The sequence below is a fragment of the Scomber scombrus genome, chromosome 20 (assembly GCF_963691925.1).
Source record: "Scomber scombrus chromosome 20, fScoSco1.1, whole genome shotgun sequence".
Taxonomy (NCBI): Eukaryota; Metazoa; Chordata; class Actinopteri; order Scombriformes; family Scombridae; genus Scomber; species Scomber scombrus.
Window position 1 is genome coordinate 11,658,166 of NC_084989.1, and position 23,784 is coordinate 11,681,949.

General features: G+C 41.4%; 1 protein-coding gene across 1 annotated transcript in view; it reads right to left on the reverse strand.

Moving 5' to 3' along the window:
* myripb (myosin VIIA and Rab interacting protein b) overlaps positions 1 to 23,784 on the reverse strand; it is a 95,924-nt gene that overhangs the window by 35,955 nt on the left and 36,185 nt on the right. Inside the window, exon 2 of the mRNA XM_062441957.1 lies at positions 17,374 to 17,595. Within this exon, the coding sequence (XP_062297941.1) occupies positions 17,374 to 17,595 (222 nt within the window). The remainder of the gene's footprint in view (positions 1 to 17,373; positions 17,596 to 23,784) is intronic.

Sequence of the window (23,784 nt, forward strand, 5' to 3'; positions counted from 1 at the left end):
CAAAACTAGAGCATTCATGCAGTAGAGTAATCCAGCACTTGAAACAATTAGGTTAGGGCATGGAGCACAATTTGGCTCTCATAACAGCTGGCCAGATGTCACATCCTTTATTGTTCAGTTGCACATGTGGGTCATTTTTGGATGAGGGCATGAATTGATATTGGGCATACAGTAGGTCACTTAAACATGAAAGTGAGCCTACACTTTTAGTCTGAGTATACCCACAAAGTCCGTAGACAGGTTCTTCACAGGCTGCTGTATATCTACATTTATTTCGGTGAAGATGTATAGAGCATATGGGAAAGGGAGATAATCTGCTTTCTGCTTCTGCACAGCTAGAGCACCACATGGGATTTTAAGGGGAGGCAGCACTCTGCAGCAGCCCAGCAATGTGGGAAATCGAGTGACAGAATAGGCTGCGGTTACGCTTTTCACTGCTCAAGTCTTCCTCCATCTGGCTATTCTGTGTGGATAATGAAAACTGCAGCTCCCTGCAGCTTTTATCTGAGCAATTATGGAGAGTCTAAATCATGTAGAGCCAATATGATTAGAGACTGAAAGAGGCAAAAGTCTGTAAACAAAATAAATGTGTTCAAAGCCTTGTAGAAAAAGATTCAAAGGCTGTGGTGGTAATTAAATTAAAATAAGGTGGCATCACTGGCTTTTTGTAGGTTTTTTAAGGTCACTGTCTGGGTGGGAACTCTGGTTTTATCCTATTACTGTCATCAAACACCTCGGCCAGGAAATGAAAATCCTTTGAAATAACAGGAATTTTGAGATTACACAATGAGTGCGCAAGAAATATTTTTAAAAGATGATTTATTTTTCTATTACACAGCATACAGGGTTGTTACTGAAATCTGTCCTGTAATCAAAGGACCTTGACTGCCAATGTATCCATCAAGAGACCTGCAAAAGTGCTTGTTTGCGGCCCCTGTGCTCTGTACTGTAAGTTCAGCTCCGCTGATGACAGTGTCAGCTATATGGGTACAGTGTTTAAAATGTAAAAGCATTCAGTGGAGACTGAGAGAATAAAAAATGAGATGGATGCAGAGGGTGAAGGTCATTAACCTAATTCCATCCGCAGACATCAAGTCATTTCAGAAAAGGACAAACAGGACAATGGGGGAACAGCATACTGAAGCTGCCAGAGTCCGAAGTACTGAAATGTCAGTCTTAACGGCCTGTTAGGGAGCAGATGGAACCTGGTCTGACAACACCAGACTACATATACGCTGTCACCTGTTAGAGATGGAGGAGAGGAGCAACAGAGGGGAAAGAGAGGGCAGAGGACGACAGGGGAAGGGAAATGCAGGCAAACGAAGGACAGTGAGCATGTGAGACGTTGAGGAAAGGGGTCATCGCGTTGATTGGCATCATGGAGTCCAAGCACATGGGGCAATTGTTCCCTGGGGTTTATTTGTAGAAGTCTTTTTCAAAGCACATCCCCAGTCTATGTAATACATGTGAATCAATCTTCAACGGAAAAGCGGGGGAAGCAGGCAAACCATGTTTGGCTGCAGATGCTCTTTTAAGATCTTGAGGAGAGCGTGTGATTCATCGGTCTTTGTTGAAACTACTTGATAAGTCAGAAAGCTATGAAAAACCTTTGTTTTCCCTATAAAAGACAAACATAGTGTATAGGAAGTTTCACAGAAGATTACAGAGCAACTGCAGAGATCAAGGTTTGACATTTGTCTACATAAATGAGCTTTACTGTGACCAAAGAAGGCAGAGAGCACAGAAAGACTGGCTCGAATGGAAATGTAAAAGTTCAACTCAGTTCAACTGTTAGCCTAAAGGCATGATGGGAAACTGTAAAGTGCTTGCTTGCTCTCCAGATTAAAAAGGCTTCAGGTTGCAGCAGTACTTGCCTTTAAAGACATTTCCCAATAATGCACTAGTGTCATCATATCTCACGTAAGCAGAGCTTTAATGTTCTACACAGCAGAGGCCACATGCTGCTGAAGATAAATCAGATTAACACTGCTTGTAATGTTTTAAGGGCAGATTGCTGCCAGTTGAAGACTTAAACTGGACAGTGCTTTGTGTTTGAAATCCAAACACAAATGGGTCATAAGTCAAAAGACACAGAGAGGCACATTAAAATCCATATCCACAAATCTGATCACTAACACCAGCATGTCTGGCTCTATTTTACTAAGCCATTTCATGAATATTATGAATGACCTCGCCTGAAGGAGATGTCAGCTTTTCTCTGATAAAGATAATGACATTTTGATAGCCCTAACAAATAAGTTCCTATCACATTAGTGTGTATTTTGTCTGCAGTTTCAGTGTTTTCCTACTGAAATGATTCCTGTGTAGTTGTGACCTTAAGGCCACATATTCCACTCTCTTGAGTGCATTTCATTGGAGGAAAGGCAACAAAAAACAGGCCAATAAAGTTAGCCGTTTCACTGCACTCCCACCAATTTGGAAACCAATGAGTGGCCAGCTTCCCAAACAAGCCTCTGGCTATCCTCAATCTGGGAGCAGTTCCAATCAAGTTAGTCACACAACACCAATCAAGAAGACAGAATCACCACTGGAACTGCAGACTTTTCTTCCAACTTCCGTCTTTGTTTTCCATTATTCTCAGTTTGACTTGTCAGCTGTCTGTTGGCCTGATTGTTTCTCTCTTTCTGTAAATGCAGCATACTGTAGCTGTTATCAAAACACTACTGTTACACTGGCGTCAGCAATAGACCGAGCCTCAAGGAACACTTTGATGATTTGATGCAGTTATCATATTTTAAAGTGCAGACTGCAGGACCAGAAATACTTTTTAACATACACACAATTACTCCTATCTCCTTCTGTTATTATAGTTACCAATTTGAACCATTAACAGGAGTACATTTTTCATAACAATTAATTAATTTATGTGACATTACTGTGCACATGTTATGGACCAAGAATGCAGTCTAAAATGCTTTTTGTGAATGGAGCACTCTGTGACTAAACTGTATCAAGTTCTCTTACTAATGCCATGCAACAAACTTTATCCACTTGATTCAATTTAGCACTAAGACACAAAAATTGAAGACTGAAACCTAGTGTAGAGATCTCTGCAACTTGAAAATAAGAAGTAAGTGCAATTTTATGCAAATGAACAGCTAACAGAAGAGCAGACGTGTGGAACGTGAGGAAGTTCTTCTGCAGTAAAATGTATTTTCAGTCTAATGCTGATAACTCAAAGCCGATTCCAACTGTAACCACTTTATCACAGCACCATTGTACGTATGCATATATTTATGAAGCATTTTCTGCACTTCCTCGAAGATTCACACTATGAATAGCAACGCCAACACTCAGCAGCAGGCATCGTGGCTACAAGACAAAACTACCCAGGAACCTGGCCATGCACAATAACAAAATTCAAGATCTCACTAAGAGCAAAAAAGTGCAGAAGGTTCAGGAGCATCCCTGCAGTTAAACTTGGCTTATTTGTGTGATTTAGTTAACATGACTGGTTAGGCTCATTTGTTTATTGCTGTATTTGCGCCCCTGACTGGTTAGTCACCTGGCACAGAGGTTGTAGAATCACACTTTAATTGAAGCTCACTCGACTGAGAAATTAAAGAATGTGTTTCCTATTTTCAGTGTGAAATCCAGCAGATCAAAGGTCAAAGCTCACCATTATTCAACTTGTGAATTTGCATGCTCGGCGAAAAGAAACAGTGTAGTTTTGATGTATATTGAGTTAGAAAATGAAGGGGTAATTATTCTTGTAGTGTGCATCAGCCTGTTCTGTATATTACGCGTCTAGACTGTAAACCACTGCATCAGGATGTTTACACTTTATGATCGCTCTGTTCAATATTTATTAATTATCTACATTGCACCCATGACATCACAACCTATTTCCTGGCACTGAGTGTGGGGAGTCTTCACTGGACTGAGGGCACATGTGACCATGTACCTTGAGCTCTCACATGCTGATGCAGAGCAAACAACACTCTCCTGGCTCAGTCTGGCAGACAGGGCGTGGGAGACGGATGACGATGAATCATTGATGCTCGGCACACAGATCACAAACAATACACACAAGCACAAATTCATACGCGAACACACACACACACACACACACACACACACACACACACACACACACACACACACACACACACACACACACACACACACACACACACACACACACACACACACACACACACACACACACACACACACACACACACACACACACACACACACTTATCTCCTCTCTCTTATTCATCCATCCTTTCCCATTTACTGCATGGTGTTTTTCTCTGTGCCATCACTGATTTGGTGGTGACAGAGACAGATGGAGGGATTGAGAGGGGAATGGCTCACCAACAGAAGAGGAGAAAACCTCCCTCAGTTTTTTACTTTGATCCGAAATAACATTAATAGCCTCTGTTGGCCTTTGTCCTTCTGGCATGGACTTTGCAGCCTTTGCAGCTGGTCCCTTTTTGCCCTTTTTCCCCTGCTGGTCACTCCATTCATGTCTATTACCAAATATATTGAGACATTCAGAGAGACATCATCTAATTTTGAAGTTTTTTTCCTGAAATTCTCCTGTTGAATGTTTCAAAATCTGAGAAACAATTAAATACTCAAAAAGGATGGTGTTTATGTTTGATGTAAATGATGATAGTCAGACTAACAGTGTGGTCATGCCCAGATGGCCGCAGTATAATCAGGCTAGAGATCATATGAGTGGACTGTATACTGGAGAGGGGTGACGGTGTGAAGCAGGAGAATAACAGATTGCATGTGGAGATGGATGCCATATAGTCGAAATACAACACCATCCATCAACTGGTGGCCCCTGTGACAGTCAACTCTACCCTGCATAACTTACCGATCACAGGAGGGATTTACCACAGTGTGAGTGCACAAAATTTGGCCTTGAAACTATTTCAAAATGCAGTTAGATTATAATTGATGTGCTACATATACAGTATATACAGCACCAGACAGACTACAGTACAGACTTTCTCATTCAAGGGAATGGGAAGGTGTCTCCAAACTTCTACTGTAAATGGTATATTCTATCTAGTTTTTTAATTACCTGACTCAGCCTCATTAGGATAAAACATCCCTCAACAGCAAGACAATAGCCTGAAGCAAAAATAACCCAGAGCAAAAAAAGCTCAGCTATAAACACTATTAAACATTGCAACACTAGATCATAATGACATCTCAGTACAAAGATCACATAGGGATACAGTATTAGTATAGTAATTAAGCTCATTTGGATGACCGGTGTAAAACATATAGCTGTTTCAGCTTCCACATTGCTGCTGTTCTTATTCCAACTAGGCTTTGATCATTCAAGAGAATCTTTGGCCTCTTTCTCTCATGTCAACAAGCGTGTGTGCATGCAGGCCAGCATCACACTCCAGGCCAGGGCAGGGGACCACTGCATTATTCATACCGATGCCGTCACACTGAGTAATTGAAGCCATGAAGCAGCAGAGAGTGGAAGGCGGGGGCGGACAGACACCTTCTCTCTCTGCCTCTCACTAGAAATTGTTTTGATCATTATCAGTGACCTCTGAGTGAGATCAGTACAGACATCAAGGTGATACTCTCCATCTGAGGACGAAGTCAATACTGGAAGACATTGAGGCAATGTATGAATATGTAGCTAAGCTGCAGGCTGCTGGTGAAACAAGTTACTGGAAATGTGAAGCTCTTTTCAGACTTCGCAACATTGCTATCTGATCTATCTGTTAAAGTAATGCATTTTTACCATTCAGGCATGGGTGTCTGTTACATGCTAGTTCGGCTGTATTGGTACAGTTTAACTGTGGTATTATTTTTCTTCTTTTTTTGTGCTACGTTACTGTTTTACTATTCTATGTGAAGCATTTTGTAACTCTGTCAATCTGTGCAATATTAATAAGAAAATGCTAATGTGACAACAATAGAATATATTCATAGGCAACAGGAAAATGTACACTTTGAAGTTATTTGGTGTTTTATATGTGTGTGTTAATACTCACTATATGTGTCAGTTTAAAACAATGACATAATGGATTCATCCAATTAGTGACTGGAAAATCAAAGTTTCCTGCTAGGTTCATATTCATTTATGTACCACAGTTTGGGTTTTTTGTCTGTGTGCTGCGGCTGTGACTGCTGCACTCCTTACTGAACAAAAACATCAGCTAAATGTGTAAAATCTAAATGCTGGAGAGCTGATTGTAAGAACAGACATACTGAAGTGCATTCCATTGGGAGGAATGTCACTATTGGATGCTCTTGAATAGAGCTTAAAGAAGGAAATTGGCTGTTCTCTGAATATGTGGAGGATGTAATTATGGTCAGTGGTGGGACAAAGTAATGCAAATCACGCAGCTTCCCAAAAAAACATTTCCTCTTTAACATCACATAACTACAGTGATGACAGGATGCTGGGAAATGCAGTGTGTTTGTGTGTGTGTTATAGGATATGGAGGTGGTGGGGAAAAAGGGATTAGCGAGCATGACGAGCTTACCCAAAGACATGTTTAGCTTACACTCTGCCTTATTTCTACATTTCCGTTTTTGTCTGTCTTTATGTTTGTTTCATTATGTTTTTATACTTGGATCTGCTCATTTATTCATGTTTAAAGATGTTTTTTGCAGCTGTTACTTTGTCCTACATGTTGTGTTACATCCCTGTGTGTCTAAAATGGTGCATATGTGTTTACGTGCCAGCAGATATTTGAAGCACTGACACCAGGTGGTAGCCATAACATCAGTGTGCCCTCTGCAGGTAGGATATTTACCATCAGTACATCAACAGCAGACTGATGTAGAGGGCAGAGGTAGATTCAGACTCACTCATTCGCTCTGGTTGGGGGAAAAAGCGTACCCAATGTACCCAAGATGTGTTTGTTTCAGAGGGTGTTGAGGTAAACAGAAACAGAGTGTGTGGATGTGCGTCCTGCGGCTGTTTGACAGCGGCGTGAAAAATGATCTCAGCTGAAGACGAGTGGAGAAGATTCAACGCCTCAGAGAAAGGAAAGCAGAGATACATAACGAGAGAGGGAAACAGAGTGAGAGAGAGAGAGAGAGAGAGAGAGGGGCTGCTAGATTGGAGGAGAGACCTTCATTCAAAATGCATGAACTCACAAGTCAGGCAGTCACTACAGATGCTGCAGGGCTTCCGCAGCTCACCTCTGCAGGTGACCACAAATACACTGAGACTGTTTTCAAACCTGTGTTGACTCCAGTTGACTCTGGTTTGTTTTCTCACTTGGTATGATTCATTTGGGCAGATCCGAACACAGAAATAGTACTCAAGTGCGGACCAAAGCAACTGGCTGAGAAACACACACATACGCACAAAATGTCTTGCCTCTGCAGTGTGTCCTCCCAGCCTTTACTCTCGTTGTAAAAAATCAGCGCAAGACCACATAAACTTACAGTTGGGCTATTGTGTGTATGTTTCTGTTTGTGTGTATACTTTTGTGAGCTTTCATGTGCCTCACTTTCTGTTTTTGCATGTGTGTGTGTGAGAGTTTTAAGTGGGAGCCAGTGTGTGTGCTTGTGTGTCTACTTGCTGCTTTGATATCTCTCCCATTGGCAGGCCTGATATGAACAGCTGCTTTGATCCCGTTTGAATCAGACAGCATCACCCAAGCTCCTCTGTTGCTGCTTGGAACAAATAGCCCAAAAGACAAGGAGACAGAGAGAGAGAGGGATAGAGGGGGAGGACAGAGGGATTCCTTTTGTTTTCCAGTTGTTTTGATTGCTCCGGGCTATCTGTATCAACAGTGGAGCAGCTACCTGCTGAAAAATGTCCCATGGTACCTCAACTGTCAACAGCTTCATAAAACTGAAGCATTGTTATATTGTAAGTGTTCACTTTTTAAACGTGTTTTGTGAAGCAAGTTAAGTAACAATATGTTTATTTGCTTATTATTAAACAGATGCAGGAATTATACTTAAATTCAATGTATGAAAATAGCACCATTGATGTTATGTGCTTTATTTTGATCATACATATCATGACAAGCCAATCAACACTTAGTCACTGCAATTATGGCAAATGTTCAGCCTTCTGTATCAATTCTGTATTTGCTCCACTACTCAGATGGTTTATTGAGCAAGTCAGTAACAGTAAATTAATCGACTGAAAGAAATTTACCTCAACAAATGCCAAATAAAAAGTATTATTTCCAAAACATAGCAGGAACTTATGCAAGAATAACTTTCCAAACTGCACTCCAGTCGACGAGGGGAGCAAGAAGACAAGTGCACAGACAGCCGGCCAGCACCAACCTGCTGGACCCAGAGGCCAGGAGGTACAGACTTAATAACATCCGATGATTTTAAACAAATGAGATCAAACAGCACTCCTCGCTCAAGTGGGAAATCATGACTAAACAAGGTGAGTGGAGTGCAGACAGCTCTGCAGCTAAGCCCCATTTAAAGCGCTGAAAAATGGGAGAGGAGGTGCAATGAGACAGAGGCCTGGAGCGATGCACAACCATTGATATGCAGCAGAGAAAGAGAGAGCGAGAGAGTGTGTACATACACACCATCTGAAGTCCCTCAGAACTCTAGCAGCACAGAGGGAGTGGGAGGGATACTGACATTAGCATATTCTGATAATTGTTATTCATTTCCCAGTCCACAAAACCCATGTGCGTGTGAGATGGGTGCATTATATTTCTCAGCATGAATGCGCACATGCTTCAAAGACTATTTTAACTAAATATGCAGCTTAATTATTTTATTTCAGTACTTTGACTTTCAGAAGTAAATGCAATCATGACTTTTTAAATGGCTTGTAAAAATATTATTTAGTAAATTTGATTTTTTTTGTTATTCTTTTTACTTATATGTCCTAACATATTCTGTTTCACAGATGATTGGTCTCCTACTTATAGTGTTCACCGTTTCCTTTTTGTCCAAAAAGCATGCAGCTGAAATTGATTATGATTTAGAGCTAAAAAGACCCCTACAAAATGCAAATTTAAGTCTCCATAAATACTAATTTGGTCACATGAATGAAACCTGCTGGTGAGTTATGAATAACTACCCTGAATACGCCCTCAAAATACACTTTTGAGGGGTGATTTGATCAAGTTTGATCATCCTATTTCAATCTATAGCAACGTGTTACGATTACAAGTAGTTCTGTGATTTTGCAACATAATCATGTCATGACACAGATTCATATTAGCCACATCTGGCAAACTCTACATTTAACATGATCTGACACCAACCAGATGGGTCACTGTCATCTGGGAACAGAGCTGTTTTGCCTTTCATTTTAATCCCCTATCTATGCAGCCTCTCAGTAGTACATTTGTAGTTCAATTCTGCTTAAAAGTACTTAATTGAAAATGAAACTAAACTTAAGATTCAGCGTACACGGAAATACTGGAATATTTAAAAAAAACCAAATATTTCTCTTTCATTACAGAGGAATCTTGGGTTGACATGTGAGGAATGTGTGATGAGTAATAAAATCTTGTTGCGCCAATATCTTATTTCTTTCATGCTACAGAGAGTTCACTGTGGCAGGAGATCAGACAGCATGATTTGCCTGAGGGAGGGATGAGGGCACAAGAGAGTGAGAGAATAAGTCAAGGGTGAAGTTAAAGGAGGGAAAGAAACATTACTATTCATTAAATACCTTTCTATTACTGCATGCCAAAAATATTAGAATTCAGAGGACAAAAAGCAAGAGTGAACAAAAAGCAACAAATGGATTAGAATTTAGTGATATTAAAGTTTCTTGAAAGGTGCAGTAGAAGAATTTAATAGCATCTAACAGAACAGATTTCACAGAAATTGAACATTCATAATTATGTTTTAATCACACCTGAAAATTAAAAATCACTGTATTTTTGTTACCTTAGAATGAGCCTTTATCTATACATAGGGAGCAGAACCTCTTCCATAGAACTCACCACGTTGCCATGTTTCTACAGTAGCCCAGAACAGACAAACTAAACATTGACTCTCAAGAGGGCCTTTCGCATTTTTCGCAAGTTTCACGGTCGCCATACATTCTCCCTCACACTTGGAATGGGAGGATGAGGAGAAGAGTATTGATTGGCAGTAATCAGCAACCTCAACGCTAGATGCCATCTTAAACACTGGTCCTATAATTCTTAATCAAAAAGCTGAGATCCACTTCATTGATCTGCCAGTCATGAAGCTTGCATCCTCCCCTGGCAGCCACTGCTGCCAGCCCAATGAGACATGACTGGCTGCGCCGTGGGGTGCCTCCCTGCGCTGGAGATGTGTTTGATTGCTCACATCTTCAGAAACCAGCCGTTGTAGCCTGGGGCCAGTGATGGTGGTGGTGTGGTGGTGTGGGGGGTGGGGGGGTGGGGGGTTCAGAGGGAATAGAGATTCTATACATACATCAAAATTTCTATTTGAGTAAATCAGTGTGTGGGGATTATGGAGCTATGAGGTTTCCCTTTGTAAGTGTTTGTGGATGGATTAAAGGTCATGACTTTTGAAGTCATGATTAGAAAATAAATGACTTAAGTTCTTTTCGTAGAAACACTGCACTGGAGCTGGGTCAAACAGTTGCTGCAAATAAATCCTTTAAAAGGATCAATTTGACTTGTTTTACATTAAGATAATTAAAATGCTTTAAGGAATTGTACCTGCAACTTTCTAAACTTTCAAGCAGTTGGCAAACACCACCAAGGAAAGAAAGGAATTCTAAGCAAAATGCGATTTTGACCATTGAATGCACCACACAGCAAAGACAATAATAAAGCAGCTTTAGTGGGTGTTAGGTCACTACAAGCTGCAAAGAATAAGTGTTCTTAGGTGTTCTCTTTGTCTTGCTCCACTCTGTGGCACACAGTTTCCGTCTCCAATCCCACTAACCCACAATAAAAACAACAAGGGCTTTAGCTTCCATTCTGATCCACTAGCCAACTACTGCATAAACCGATTTAGGAATCATGAGATTTCCAATCACCTTGGAGCTGCAGGTCTGCTGTGTGAGCACCGTGAGCCAAAAGTGACCCCATTCACGTGGGGTGCTCCGACATAGCAGCTGCTTTCCCCAGTCGTGAATTACCGGAACAAACCTGCAGGTACACATCACAGGAACTGCAGAGTGTGCTGTTTCAGTGTGACCGGTTTCAGATCAGAGTCTCACACACAAACACACACAAACAGGAAAGGAGGAGGAGGGGGAATGAGAGCCAGAGGCCGACCGGCAGAGTCGGAGAGACATAAATGACTCAGAGCAATATCTGCAAATTAACACACAACAGTATACACGCGACTGACAAAAATTAACCCACCCACAAGAGGGAACGTTCAAAGTTCCCTTTGTGTGCGTGTATTTCTCTGTGTATACGCATGTACTCACATTTACCTGGATAGCAGTGATTTATTACCTGCTATAGAACCTCAGCCCCTACAGAGAAAAATGCTTTTCATGGAACACAAGGGTTCACAAAGTGGCGATCACTTACATAGCAGGCATCCACACACACTCTGCTGTGCATAAATATAAATACAGCATACAGTATATACACACACACAGACAGGTACTGCACACGCACACTGACAAGACACACAGAGATGTCTTCAAGGCTGAAAAACTAAACAGTAACTAGTTTTTAAGAAACATGAAGCACAAATTGCATTAGTACAATTCAAGCACAGTTTCTGATATAGGCTAAATTTCAATTCATGAGACCAAGGTACTTGGCCAAACTCAGGACCACCAAGAGATACCTGAACCTAAATCACCAGTGTGCTATGTGTGTGTGTGAGGTTCTCCATGTGTGTTTGCTGTCGGGCCCGACTGCAGAAAGTACAAATCACTGTCGAGAGTTACGATCGACTGGTGGCTCCTCTGTCAGATGGGTTGTACACGAGACAAGGCCGCGGAGGAGGGAGAGAGGAAAGGATGGAGGGAGGAAAGAAAGGAGAGAGAGTGATTAGTGGTTCTTCTTCCTGTCCCTGCAGCTCACAGAGATGAGGGGCTGCAAGTTGGTTCAGCTGCAACGTTCTTCAAACTGTTCCAATTCATGAAAAGCTTCCTGGGTATCAAGAGTGGGAATTTTCAGACACCCGGTTTCAGCCCAAAATAGAGCTCCACAATTCTTCCACATTTATGTTGGCTGGTGTTAAAATAAAACAGTGCAAATTGATAGTGCTGCAGTGTAAGAAATGAGAGATTTCCATTCTTCATCTACTGTGGTTGCTGTTTTTCTGCTTCTAATCTGCCCTCTTCTCTTCCTCCCATTTCTCTTTACACATGGAAAGTGTAAATATTAACAAAAACACAGCAGCAGAGCAGAAAGACCCACAGACATGCAAATGCCTTATTAAAAAACCAAGATGTCTGTGGTGGCTGCAGCAAGGTGCTGTAGGGCACACTCCTCCTGTCTAAGACTAGTTTTGCTCATCCGCACTGATAAAAATTCTCCCGCAAGGAGGACAGGAAAAGATCACGCTGTGACTCTCCTGCTCTGTCTAGCAGCAGCAAGAGGGTTCATATGAGTTCAGATGGAATTTATATGACTAGTGTCTTTATAAATACACGCCGACTACAATTGAGATTTGTGGGATCACTTTGACATGCAGAAAAAAACATTATGTGCATAAACTCACAGGTGTGTAACCTGTGAGTCATGCAAACTAAAAAATATTAAAAACTGTCTTGACCAACAGTCCACAACCCAAAGATATGACGTTTATTGTCATAGAGGACAAAATAAATCAGAAAATATTGACATTTAAGAAACTGGAATAAGAGAGTTTTAACATTTCTTTTTCAAAAATGACTTGAACCAATAAATCAATGATCAAAACAGATAGCAATTGATTTTCTGACAATTAACCATTCAATGAATCACTGCAGCTCTAGGTTCAACCTTTTCATATGTTAAGAAGGGCTCTGGCTTTGTCAACCAGTTGATAATTAAACAGTAAGCTACAACCATCTTTTTAACACTGTATGATATCTACTGGTACACTCACACAGCAGCTTGAACCAGAGACACAGGAACATCATAAAAGACACCAGACAAGAACCAGTCACAGCATAGACTGGGAAGTGGTCAATGTCATCAACCAATATCAACTAGCTAAAGGGTCGGGTAAGGCTAAAAAGGAGGATGAGAGTAAAAAAGGGGAGGGAACTGCTCCAAAATGAACTGTCATTTTGTGTTATCAAAATTACATTGATGTTTAATGACGCAAAAGAAAAACATTGATTAGCTGCTGATGCCTACTTTCTTAAATTAAAAAGATGTATTTTCATCCATATTTAAAAAAGCACCCTTAAATGATGTCATCATTCATCATCACCTGGATGATCCCTGACTGAACACTCTGCTGTGTGACTGACAACGTGTCTGCTGATATCTGAATCATCTTAATGCTGCAAAACCCATCCACTTACAGGAGAGCAATAAAAACAGTCTGTGTTCAGTCTGTGAGAGAGAAGCAGGGGCTGCTGCTTGTAACAATAAATGGCTCTGACATGCATGTGATATCTGTAAATGTGAGAGTATTTATCTGTGTGGTTAAACAAACTACTACGACTAGCGAGTTTTTGTATGTGCTTGTTAGCTTGTGTCCTGAGGCCCCTGAGCTACCCGGCTTCTGCTTGGCCTTTAAACCAAGGCAGCGCCATCACAAAGAAGCAAATAATTAAATGTGGACTCTGTGTGTATATACAGTATATGTGTGTGTGTGTGTGTGTGTGTGTGTGTGTGTGTGTGTGTGTGTGTGTGTGTGTGTGTGTGGCTTCTTGTCAGCTACAGGGTTACACCACCACAACCGTCTTACAGTTCACACACACACACACACACACACACACACAGACACACATTTCAGTTGAATTAAGTAAGAGTGTATGTTTGCGTGTGCATGTGGGTATATTCTGGCCTATTCTGTTTGTCTGTGTGTTTGTGTGCATGTTCACCAACATACATGCTTTAGGGCGAGATTATAAAAGCTATAAATCGGTAAGAACAGTTTGCCACATGCTCACAGGCACATATACATTTATATATAAAAAGGTACATCATTCAGTGGCCTTAGGACTCATGGCACAGAGCAGTCCTTTTCTGCAAATTAAGCACACAGAGGTGTACTAGCTCAAATGTAAATGTGGAAAATGGAGACTTTATCAGGTGGGCAGGGGAGGTGGGGAGGTGTGACAGTGAAAGAGAATTAGAATATAAATTAGAATATAGGACAGGACCAAAAAATAAAAAGGAAGAGAACAGAAAACTCAGGGAGCAGCAAAGGCAAAGACAAAAAGGAACAATGGAGTGTGAGATGTGAGAGTCAAAACAAAAGAAGAATTTAATGATTTTTTTTTTTTAAAAGTGCTTTCCCCATTCTGCTAATTAGGACAGGTTCCTCCTCTGTCATTCTCTCTCTTAATGTCTTCTTCTCCTCCTGCCAACCCCCCCCCCCCCCCCCCCCCCCCCCCCCCCTCTCTTGACCTTCATCTCTCATCTCTCTTCCCCACCTTTTACATTCTCCTCGCTGCTGTGAGTGTGGGGCCCAAAACAAGAAAAAATTACACTTCAGTTTCCAGTAAAAATGTTTTGGCTTTGCTCATTGAACCATAGTCATGTGGTGTGTGTGTGTGTTTGTGTGTGTTTGTGTGTGTGTGTGTGTGTGTGTGTGTGTGTGTGTGTGTGTGTGTGTGTGTGTGTGTGTGTGTGCGTGTGTGTGTGTGTGTGCGTGTGTGTGTGTGTGTTACAGTGTGTTTGGGGACGATGGGCAGAGGATGCGGTTAATCCTAGCAGACTGCAAATGGTCACGCTTGTCCCACTCTCTCTGGAGTGAAAGCTATGTGTGGTGCATATACAGGTGTGTGCGTTTGTTTGTATGTGTGTGTGTTTTACAAAACTAAGAAGGTGTTATGACAAAGCTGCTGAATCACTGAGTCTTTCCTCTTCATACACCATCTGTCATCAACAGACAAACATCGACTACCAGTTGGTTGTCTTTATTAGCAAAACTAAAATGTTAAACCAGTCAACTGCAGCTGCTCATAAGTGTAATTAACCAACATGCAGTATAATCAATTCACATGCTCACATGAATGTATGCTCATGTGCATGTGTCCACCCTAATATACGTCCATATATTTTTGTATGCATTTATGTGTGAGTGGGTGGCTTAAAACTCTGTGTCTCCATGTGTGTGGTGATTACAAATCTGCTTTCCTTGGATGGATTGCACTTGCAAACAGCACAGCCTTGCTACTGTGAGTGTTGACGGCATGTTAGTGAGACCATTTGGCGGTCTGTTCTCTTGTGAATCGATGATTTTGCATTTAAATTCAGCAGAGCCCCTTTAGAAAGTGCACAGAAAGAGCCAAAAATGCTTACGTAAAGGAAAGCACTGATAAGTTGATCTATTTTTAATCAATGAATACAGAGAATTTGGTTATTTAAAATAAAATCTTTTTGTATTTTGTAATTACTGCACAAGATCATATTCTTTTATTAAGAACCCCTCCTCTCTGCAGTTATTTCCCAACAGAGTGCATTGATTATCAAATCAATGCTTTTTCTATACAAACAACTACTCCGACAGTAACCTACTGTAATAGCCATTTTCCAAATGTTCGGGGCCTCTGTAGCCTCAAGCTAACACTCACATGCAGGCTGTAAATCACTGTTCCAAATGACATGACTCCACCCGGAGAGAGTAATTCATGTTAAAACCAGATTTAAACCTGGTTAATGCGCTAATGAAAAGTGCTGTATTTATATGTAGCTGGTAGACAGCAATGTTGTGACATCAGGCCCATCTGTGACTCAGTCTAAACCCCTAATGAGAACATTACTGAGCCCCAGGCAGAATCATACACACATAAAGATGGAGAGAAAGGAGTAGAGGGAGGGAGATGATCGATGCAAACATTGCCACTTCTTTTGACTGCTATCATCCCTTCCCCACCTCCTCCTCCTTCTCCTTCTCCTCCTCCTCCTCCTCTTCCCCCCTGTCTCTCCGGCTCCTCCCTCCTGTCTTATACACCGGGACTCTGGGCAGCGGGTCTAACTCAATATACCACGCAGCAAAAATCAATGAAAGACAGAAAGAGACAGTGTGAGGGGATTGAGGGGAAGGAATAGGGCCAAGCGGATGGGGCAACACATTTTTGAGCAGCTTTGTTATGTTCTGCAATGCTGTCCACCTCAACCTCTCCACGTTCGCCCACAAACAGCCAGAAAATGCACTGCCGCTCACAAAAACACCTGCCTCTCTATCTTTTTGTTGTCTGCCAAAACAAAATCCCACCTGCGGACATATGAGATATCATATTATATGTTTCATAAATACATGAACACCAAACAGCAGATGCTGAAATGTGACAGTAAGCAATGGCACATATAGACACTCCTACTCAACATATGGATTCTCAACATATACATATTCACATATCAAATATTCCAAGCCTGCAATTGATTTTGCTGTAAACATATGAATCCAGAAGAGAGTGACAATAGTATTTCCAACACCCCACCCTGCCCAGACAGCCAGAGTTTAATATTCAACTAATGGTGAGTCGGACCACTAGAACAACTCCCAAGGCTTTGGCCACACATGCAGGCATAAACAGCTTTAAGAAACAAACACACAGGCAGTTACACAAAGTTCTGCAAGCCACATTTGCAAATAAAACCAGCTGTAGCTCATTCCCCCAGCACTTTCTGCTCCTCAGATTGTTTTCTCTTATTCAATAATACACATTTCCATCTTTTCCCCTTAAAGCCAGATTTCTAGTGTGTGCGCAGGGGGACACAAAACAAGCAGGGGGGGGAGATTTCCCACAAGAAATCGGAGTAGCATGTCAAAAATCCTAAAGCTTGAATCCTGATTTATCTTCCTTGCCCTTCTGCGTATCCGTCTCTCTCCAGCAGTGTACATTTTCACGTTTCCCTCAATTTCCTCTCTTTCTCCATATCCTTTTTTCACTACGTCTCCTTCAGTGGCCCCATATATTTTCCCTTCTTTGCTGTAAAACCACCAGGGATGTGAAAAGAGCTGAAAACATTCTCAATTCAAATTAAAAAATGAATAGAGAGTTGGGAGCTCAGAAAAGTCAAAAAACCTAATCCTGAAAACACCCATCCTTTCAGCGCTTACTCTATCAAAGTCCTCCTTCCGTCTCATTCATTCACTTTTTTCCCCCTCACATCTGTCTCCTACCATGCCCATGTTCCCTCACACCTCTTCCTTTTTTTCCCCCTTCATAAATCTCCCCTTTTTTATCTTCCATCCCAAGTCGTCCCCCTACTTCACCGCCCTCCAGTCTACCAATTCACAGCTCCTCCCGTATCTCCAGTCCCTCATTCATTCCTCTATTACTCTAATCTCTTCACCGCCGGTGTGTATGTGAATGTGTGTGAAAATGCTAACCTGCCCTTCTGGCATGCGGAGCAGAGCCAGGCTTTGTCGCTCTTGTTGTATGTGCAGCAGGTCTTGCAGACGTTGTACTGGCAGTCCAGGCACTGGCGCTTGGGGTTGAGCAGGAAGGTGAAGGGCGCGCAGCAGCGGATGCAGCAGTGTTGGTTGAAGCGGTGCTGCTTGGAGAGGATGGAGCATCTGCTGCCTTCCTCCGCCAGCTCCTGCTTCATCTCACTGAAACAGAGAGAGGGAAAGAGAGAGAGAGAGAGAGAGAAAGCGTGAGAGAGCGTGAGAGAGGGAGAGGGGACAGGAGAGGGAGGGGGAGAAAGAGAGCGAGAGGGTGGTGAGCGTCTAGTCGAGAGGTAGAATGGGGAAACAGTGGAGGACGGCGATGCGGAATAATTGGAGATGCTATGACAAATGAAAATTTAAAATGTGTGTGGGGGGTATTACAACAGCAAGAGGGTAGGGCAGAAGGGGGTCATAGGTTTGATGAAAAGCCCGCTCCTCCTTGTTTCTCTCTCCCTTTCGTGCACTGATTCTGTGGAATTAACATGATGGCTGACATTTCAATTTGGGAGGACCTGTCATGCCTTGTTTGCCCACATTATACAAAACACAGCTGAGAGGTGCACGGCATACATGTCCTCTGCATAACACCTATGTTGAATAAAAGCAATATGAAGATAGGGATGATGGTAGTAAATTGGCATAAATAGTGCTACTACTAAATCGAAGGTTAGTTGCTGGAGATCACACACAACAGCAGTAATGAAAGCCTGAGAGAAAAACAGCCGTAATGAAAAGCTTACAGCCATAATGGGGAGCCGTTTGGGCTCTAGTCCAAAAATTACAGTTTTAAACTACAGTCATGAAGGCGCACTAAAGAGCAGCAGAACCTCGCTAATCTTAACGCCTCAGAGAATAGCTGAGACTAATGAACTATTAGGATTATAGACAGAAATAGTTGACCAAAGCTCGTTCAAAAATAAAATAAAATCCACTGCTCGCACTGAAGTCCCAAGAGCCGCATACGACTGACAAGTAAGGTTTGACATTCAAGGTAAAAGAAAAGCAGAGACAGATTAATAAGGGCTGTTAATCAGTGTTTTAACCAGCAGCGCAGGCATGCTATCTGAGGCCTGTACTCAACTGCTCACATAAATTATGCACATGGGTTTTTCCTCCGTAGGATTTCTGCTGACTGAGCAATGCACCACAAGCAGAGGCTACAATAAATTATGTAATGGTTTGCATTTATATCATAAACATATCATCATCAGTACACATCGAACTGGGGTCAATTAGATTTGAAATAATACACACGGGAGCTAAAGTAACACACTTATCTGTGTTTACACTGTCGCCCATCAGTTGTCATTAGGTGTGAATGAAGGCTGAGATGCAGAGATGGAGCTGTTGCTGCTACTGGGGAGGTGTGAAAGTGGGTTCAGCACGAATGGGCAGTGAGTAAATTATTCAAGCTGCTCCTCTATACAGTACACAGAGCCAGGTTACAGCCCAGAGTGTGTTCACTGATCCCACAGATGCAGAGCAGATGCCATTTACAGAATATGTGAGAAGACATGCGCACAACAGACAAAAATAACATCTTTAATACAGAGGCAACAAGCAAACCTGTGTGAACATGCAACACGCAGATGTAAAATGTACTGTAAATTGTGTAGGTGTCTTCACCTCGACTAAACCACCAAGTCACACAAGGAAAATTAAGTGTATGGCAAAACAGTGTGCTGAATCCAGCATATTGTGAATTTCCTGTGTGTACGTGGTGTGAGAGGGGGCATTGCAATCTCCCGCTTCCCTAAGTTATTAACGCTGCTCCTCAAGCAGATCCTCTGCTGCCTCGCTGATTGCTTTTCATATGCATCATTAGACGCAGCATATTAACAAGACGAACAAACCATTTCATATACAGTGTCATGTGAAAGTGGGAGGGGGGAAGGGGTGTTAGGGTTGAAGGGCAGTGGTCGGCATATATACACCGACATGCTTGTAATATACCAAGATGATTAAAAGGGGTTTCGTATCCAGCGTTCACATGCAAGGTCACAGCTGCTGGGAAACGGAGGCCCCAATCAAATGAAAACAATTTAAATGAACCTACAGTACGAGCAGCATAAATAAAACAGGCTCTCTCAGGGCTGCAACATGAAATATCCAACATTTCCAAACTGAAATGACATTTTAAGCAAGCTAAATACTGTACATAAAGCATACCTTTAGATCTCACTAGAAGAAGCCTTTGTCTGGAAATCATTTCCTTCAGGTCTGATTAGGATCAGGATCTATTTTCTCTCTGTGCGTCTGTGATGTGGTTTAATGAACAGCCCAGTTATATGACGGCTAGCTGCAGCCGTTTAATTAAATAAGTGGGCGAATGTACACATATATCTAAGGACCGGGAGGGAAAGGGGTTTCATGCATGACGTCCCTTCACTTTAACTCACATCTCCATTAATGAGACATGAAAACCTGTGCTCATCTCTCAGCTGTAGCTGTAGTTACATGCGGGTCATACAGGTGCCAGTGAGGTACAATTAGCTCGTAAGAAATAACACAAGTCGATTAACATGAAGACTTTTATGGCTACTAATTCTCACCATTCAACAGCTTACATCAGTACAGATAATGTTCTGGAGATACTTTAAGAGGAGTCTTTAAATGCTACTGAACGCTAAGTACACACACGTGTTTCCTATCTAGTGATTATATTATATATTTCATTTAATAATTAAGTTAAACTCATTAACATTCACACTTTAATCTTCAGGTAAAAGCAAAAGCACAAATTTTATTTATTTAACAAGGTCGATCATTCAAATAAATAAAACTTTTCAATATGCATTGTCAACTTAAAGGCTGCATCTAACTATCACAACATGGATTAATCGGCCAACTCTTTTCTCAATTCATCCTTTTCTTAAAGCCCATTATAACTCCCCAGAGTCCAAGCATACTTGAATTTCTTGTTTTATCTGACCAACAGCACAGACCCCAAATATGTTCATATTAACATAAATCAAAGAAACATAACAAATCCTGACGATTGTAAAGCGAGTGAAGCAATGAACTGAACAATAAAATAACTACAGAGGATTTTACTGTTTTGGCTCCAGTGAACTTTTACCCATGAGCCACAATTGAGCAGTTCAACACTAAATCATTATCTTTGTTCCCGTGGGATGCACTGCTACATGGAGCATACGCAAGTACAGGATAAACAGGGACAGTGAGGACAACGGGGAATCGTGACTACAGTGTAAATGCAAGGACTGCAGACAAAGGCAGCCATTAAATTACATTAGACAATAGTCAAAGCATATGAAGATTTGTGCCCTGGTACAGTACATTTAGTGCCTTAACGGCCCCTGTATCTAACAAAAACCTTTTTTTTCATATTATTTCACAAGTTTATTAGACAGATAACCATTAGAGTCTTGTTTAATGTCAACATGATTAACAGCATTCACTGTGGACAAATTAAGAGCAATACAAAGTTGTACGGATAATGGAAGTTTGCAAGAAAACAAAACTCTTAAATTAAAAATGATTGATTATGCAAATCAGTTACTGCAGTGCATGTGTCGTGGGTACACTGGGTTTAACAGGGGCGTAGAGTATTCAGCTGAATACCAATTCATTTTGTAATTTAAAACCAGTATGTGGAGTTAATGATATGCAGCACATTTCTGACAGCCTGTCACTCCTGGCAAATATTATTTGTGCTGAAGATCTATTAACTCGACTCTCTCTCATCCCTCTCTCGTTTCCCATCAAGCCTGCCCTGCTTCTCCTTCCTCACTGTCTCGCTCTATGTCTGCTAGCGATCTATTAACAGAGTTATTTTTCAGAGTCCCCTCATTTCTCCTTCTCCTTTCAGTCCATTTTTCTCTGTTGCTTTCAGCTGACACAGGAGGCATTGCTCATAAGCTCAAGGTTCCTGGTAAACTTATGGTCAGATTTATAATTAAGATAATGGCATTTTGAGGTCCAGCTGTGCAGCACAGCCAGAAAACAAAAACAAAGCAGGTTTTTTAATGACATGTCACCCTCTTAGCAGCCGTTGTGTTGCTCAGCGCAATGCTCATGAGTTATAGCTCTCAAAACTAATGATGCTGAGAAACTCACGGCTAAAAGGCAATTTCATGAATCATCTCAGGTGCAAAAGAATAACTATAGTGTTTGGAATATGTTATTTCATGATAATTACTGTTTATAGTAACCAACACAACCTCACAGTATGAACTCGCTTGTGGACTTTGTCAAGAGAAGACATATGAGTGTGTAAATTCATTAAACGTAACATTATTCTTTTATAGTAGAAAAAGCAGCTTCCCTGCATCACTGTAATTACTTCAGACAATAGGAGTGCTAAAAAGACACCAGTATGATATAAGTCTGTGATTTACTGTAAAACACCATTTCCGGTCCTAAAGTACTGGTAACATCTCTGAGAAAGTGATAGCAGGAGAGTATCCATCATTCAGTATACAAAGCTGTCGCAACCGCAATAAGTGGCTATATTATGGCAATGAAAAGAAATATTTCTGGGGATTCAATTAGCTGAATTTGAAACTAATGAGTGAGTAATAAACATTAGCAACTTCATAATAGCATATATTATTAGCATCTTGAAATACAGGATGCTGCATACCTTCAGGTTTTGTGATGCACCAAATAACCCGAGAGCGCAGTACCATCCACCTTCATGCATTAGGAATGGGAATTAATTATTGAATAAATAGTGAGGGACTATTAAAATCTGCAAGGGCAGAAATCTAATCCTGTATTAACACGTCACATAGTAAAGTTAATTCACACTGCACACAGGCTTTTCTGCATGGTAGGGATATATTTATGGACACACGTGCACACAACTGCACACAATACTTAAGATGCTATGTAAGGAAAACAATTAAGGGGAAAAAGACAGAGAGAGGAGATACTGTAGAAAAGAGAGAGCGCCATGTTGGAGTAATGTTAACCCAGTGTTAGTGTAGCTGAGGAAAGGATCTTGGAGAGAATGAGCATACAATAAGAGCAGAGAGTCTTTGATCAGTGCTTTGATCTGCCTGCTGCAGTGGAAACCCACAACTACAGCATCTACTGTTCACCATTATAGCGGTAAATCATAGAAGCCCGGAGCAGAGGGATGCGAGAGCACACCTTAGTGATTCAGTGAGAGTGTGTGTGTGTGTGTGTGTGTGTGTGTGTGTGTGTTCATGTGTGTGATTATTGATCCGGATCGATGTGTATTTTCGAGTGTACAGTAGCCAAATGCACTTGGTAATTGTGAATCGATTGATGGCTTCCCGAACGCTTATGGTTCATTTAATTGAAAGCGGGCAATTCTGAGTGTGAACATCATCAGTATGAATGGGTGTGCGCACTAAACTTAAGTCTGCATGAACTTGTAGGGATTATTTTCCTACTGTTATTCGGCCTGAAGTCACATATTAACACACTGTGTTGGTGTGCGTGTGCCTGTCAGTGTGTGTTGCATATATGCACACATACATTTCTATCTTACCCATACTCTGTACGCATTAGAGCTGGAAAAATCTGTATCTGCTCCAGGGTAGAAAAAAAAGCGATGAGAACAGAGCAAATTTTGTCTCAATCGAAGCACAAAATTTGCATTTGGACCCCGACCGGGTGAAGCCGAGTTGACTGAACTACAGTAGACAACTCTCTTTCTCCTCTGCAATGCAGTGGCAGACTGGCAAGCGGATCATACATTTCAGGGTAGTGGGTTTCCGTTGCTTGACTATCGCTGTTGATTAAGGAGCAGGTGTATCGGGGGGGGCTAGGAAGTTCGGATTAAATCATATGACTTGTAGGCAGGCAGGGGAGATACCCCTCATCTGAAAATGATTACTTACTTGCTGCACAGAGATGCTTGTTTAATACAAAAAAAGATCCAAAGATTTCCTGTCAGAAAAAAAAACATTTTAAAGTTAACTGCTCACTCTTCTACATGTGTGGAGAGTTATCTGTAAAAATCCAGTAATCCACTGGTTAACTAATATCAGGTAGCTTTGTTACATTTCAACAATAGGCTCTCAAAGATTTAATTGAACAGTTGTAATGCACTTTATATTGCCATGAGGACATTTATTAAGACCTACTTTCACTCTAAACAGTACAACTGACGCCCACACTCTCATTCAAGAGTTTTGATAAGCAGCAGTTCTGACTCCAGAAAATCAGTAAAAGTACACAGTATCAACAACTGAGGAGAGGTTTCATCCGGGATGCAGCCAACAAGGTAATTTGCTTTCTGACCAGTGCCATCTGTAATATCAAAGAGCTGAGTGATTTGAAATGATGGAGAGATATAATCACAGTAGTCCATCATCTTCCTTCAACCTCTCCTGGCTGACAATCGGAATCCTGCAT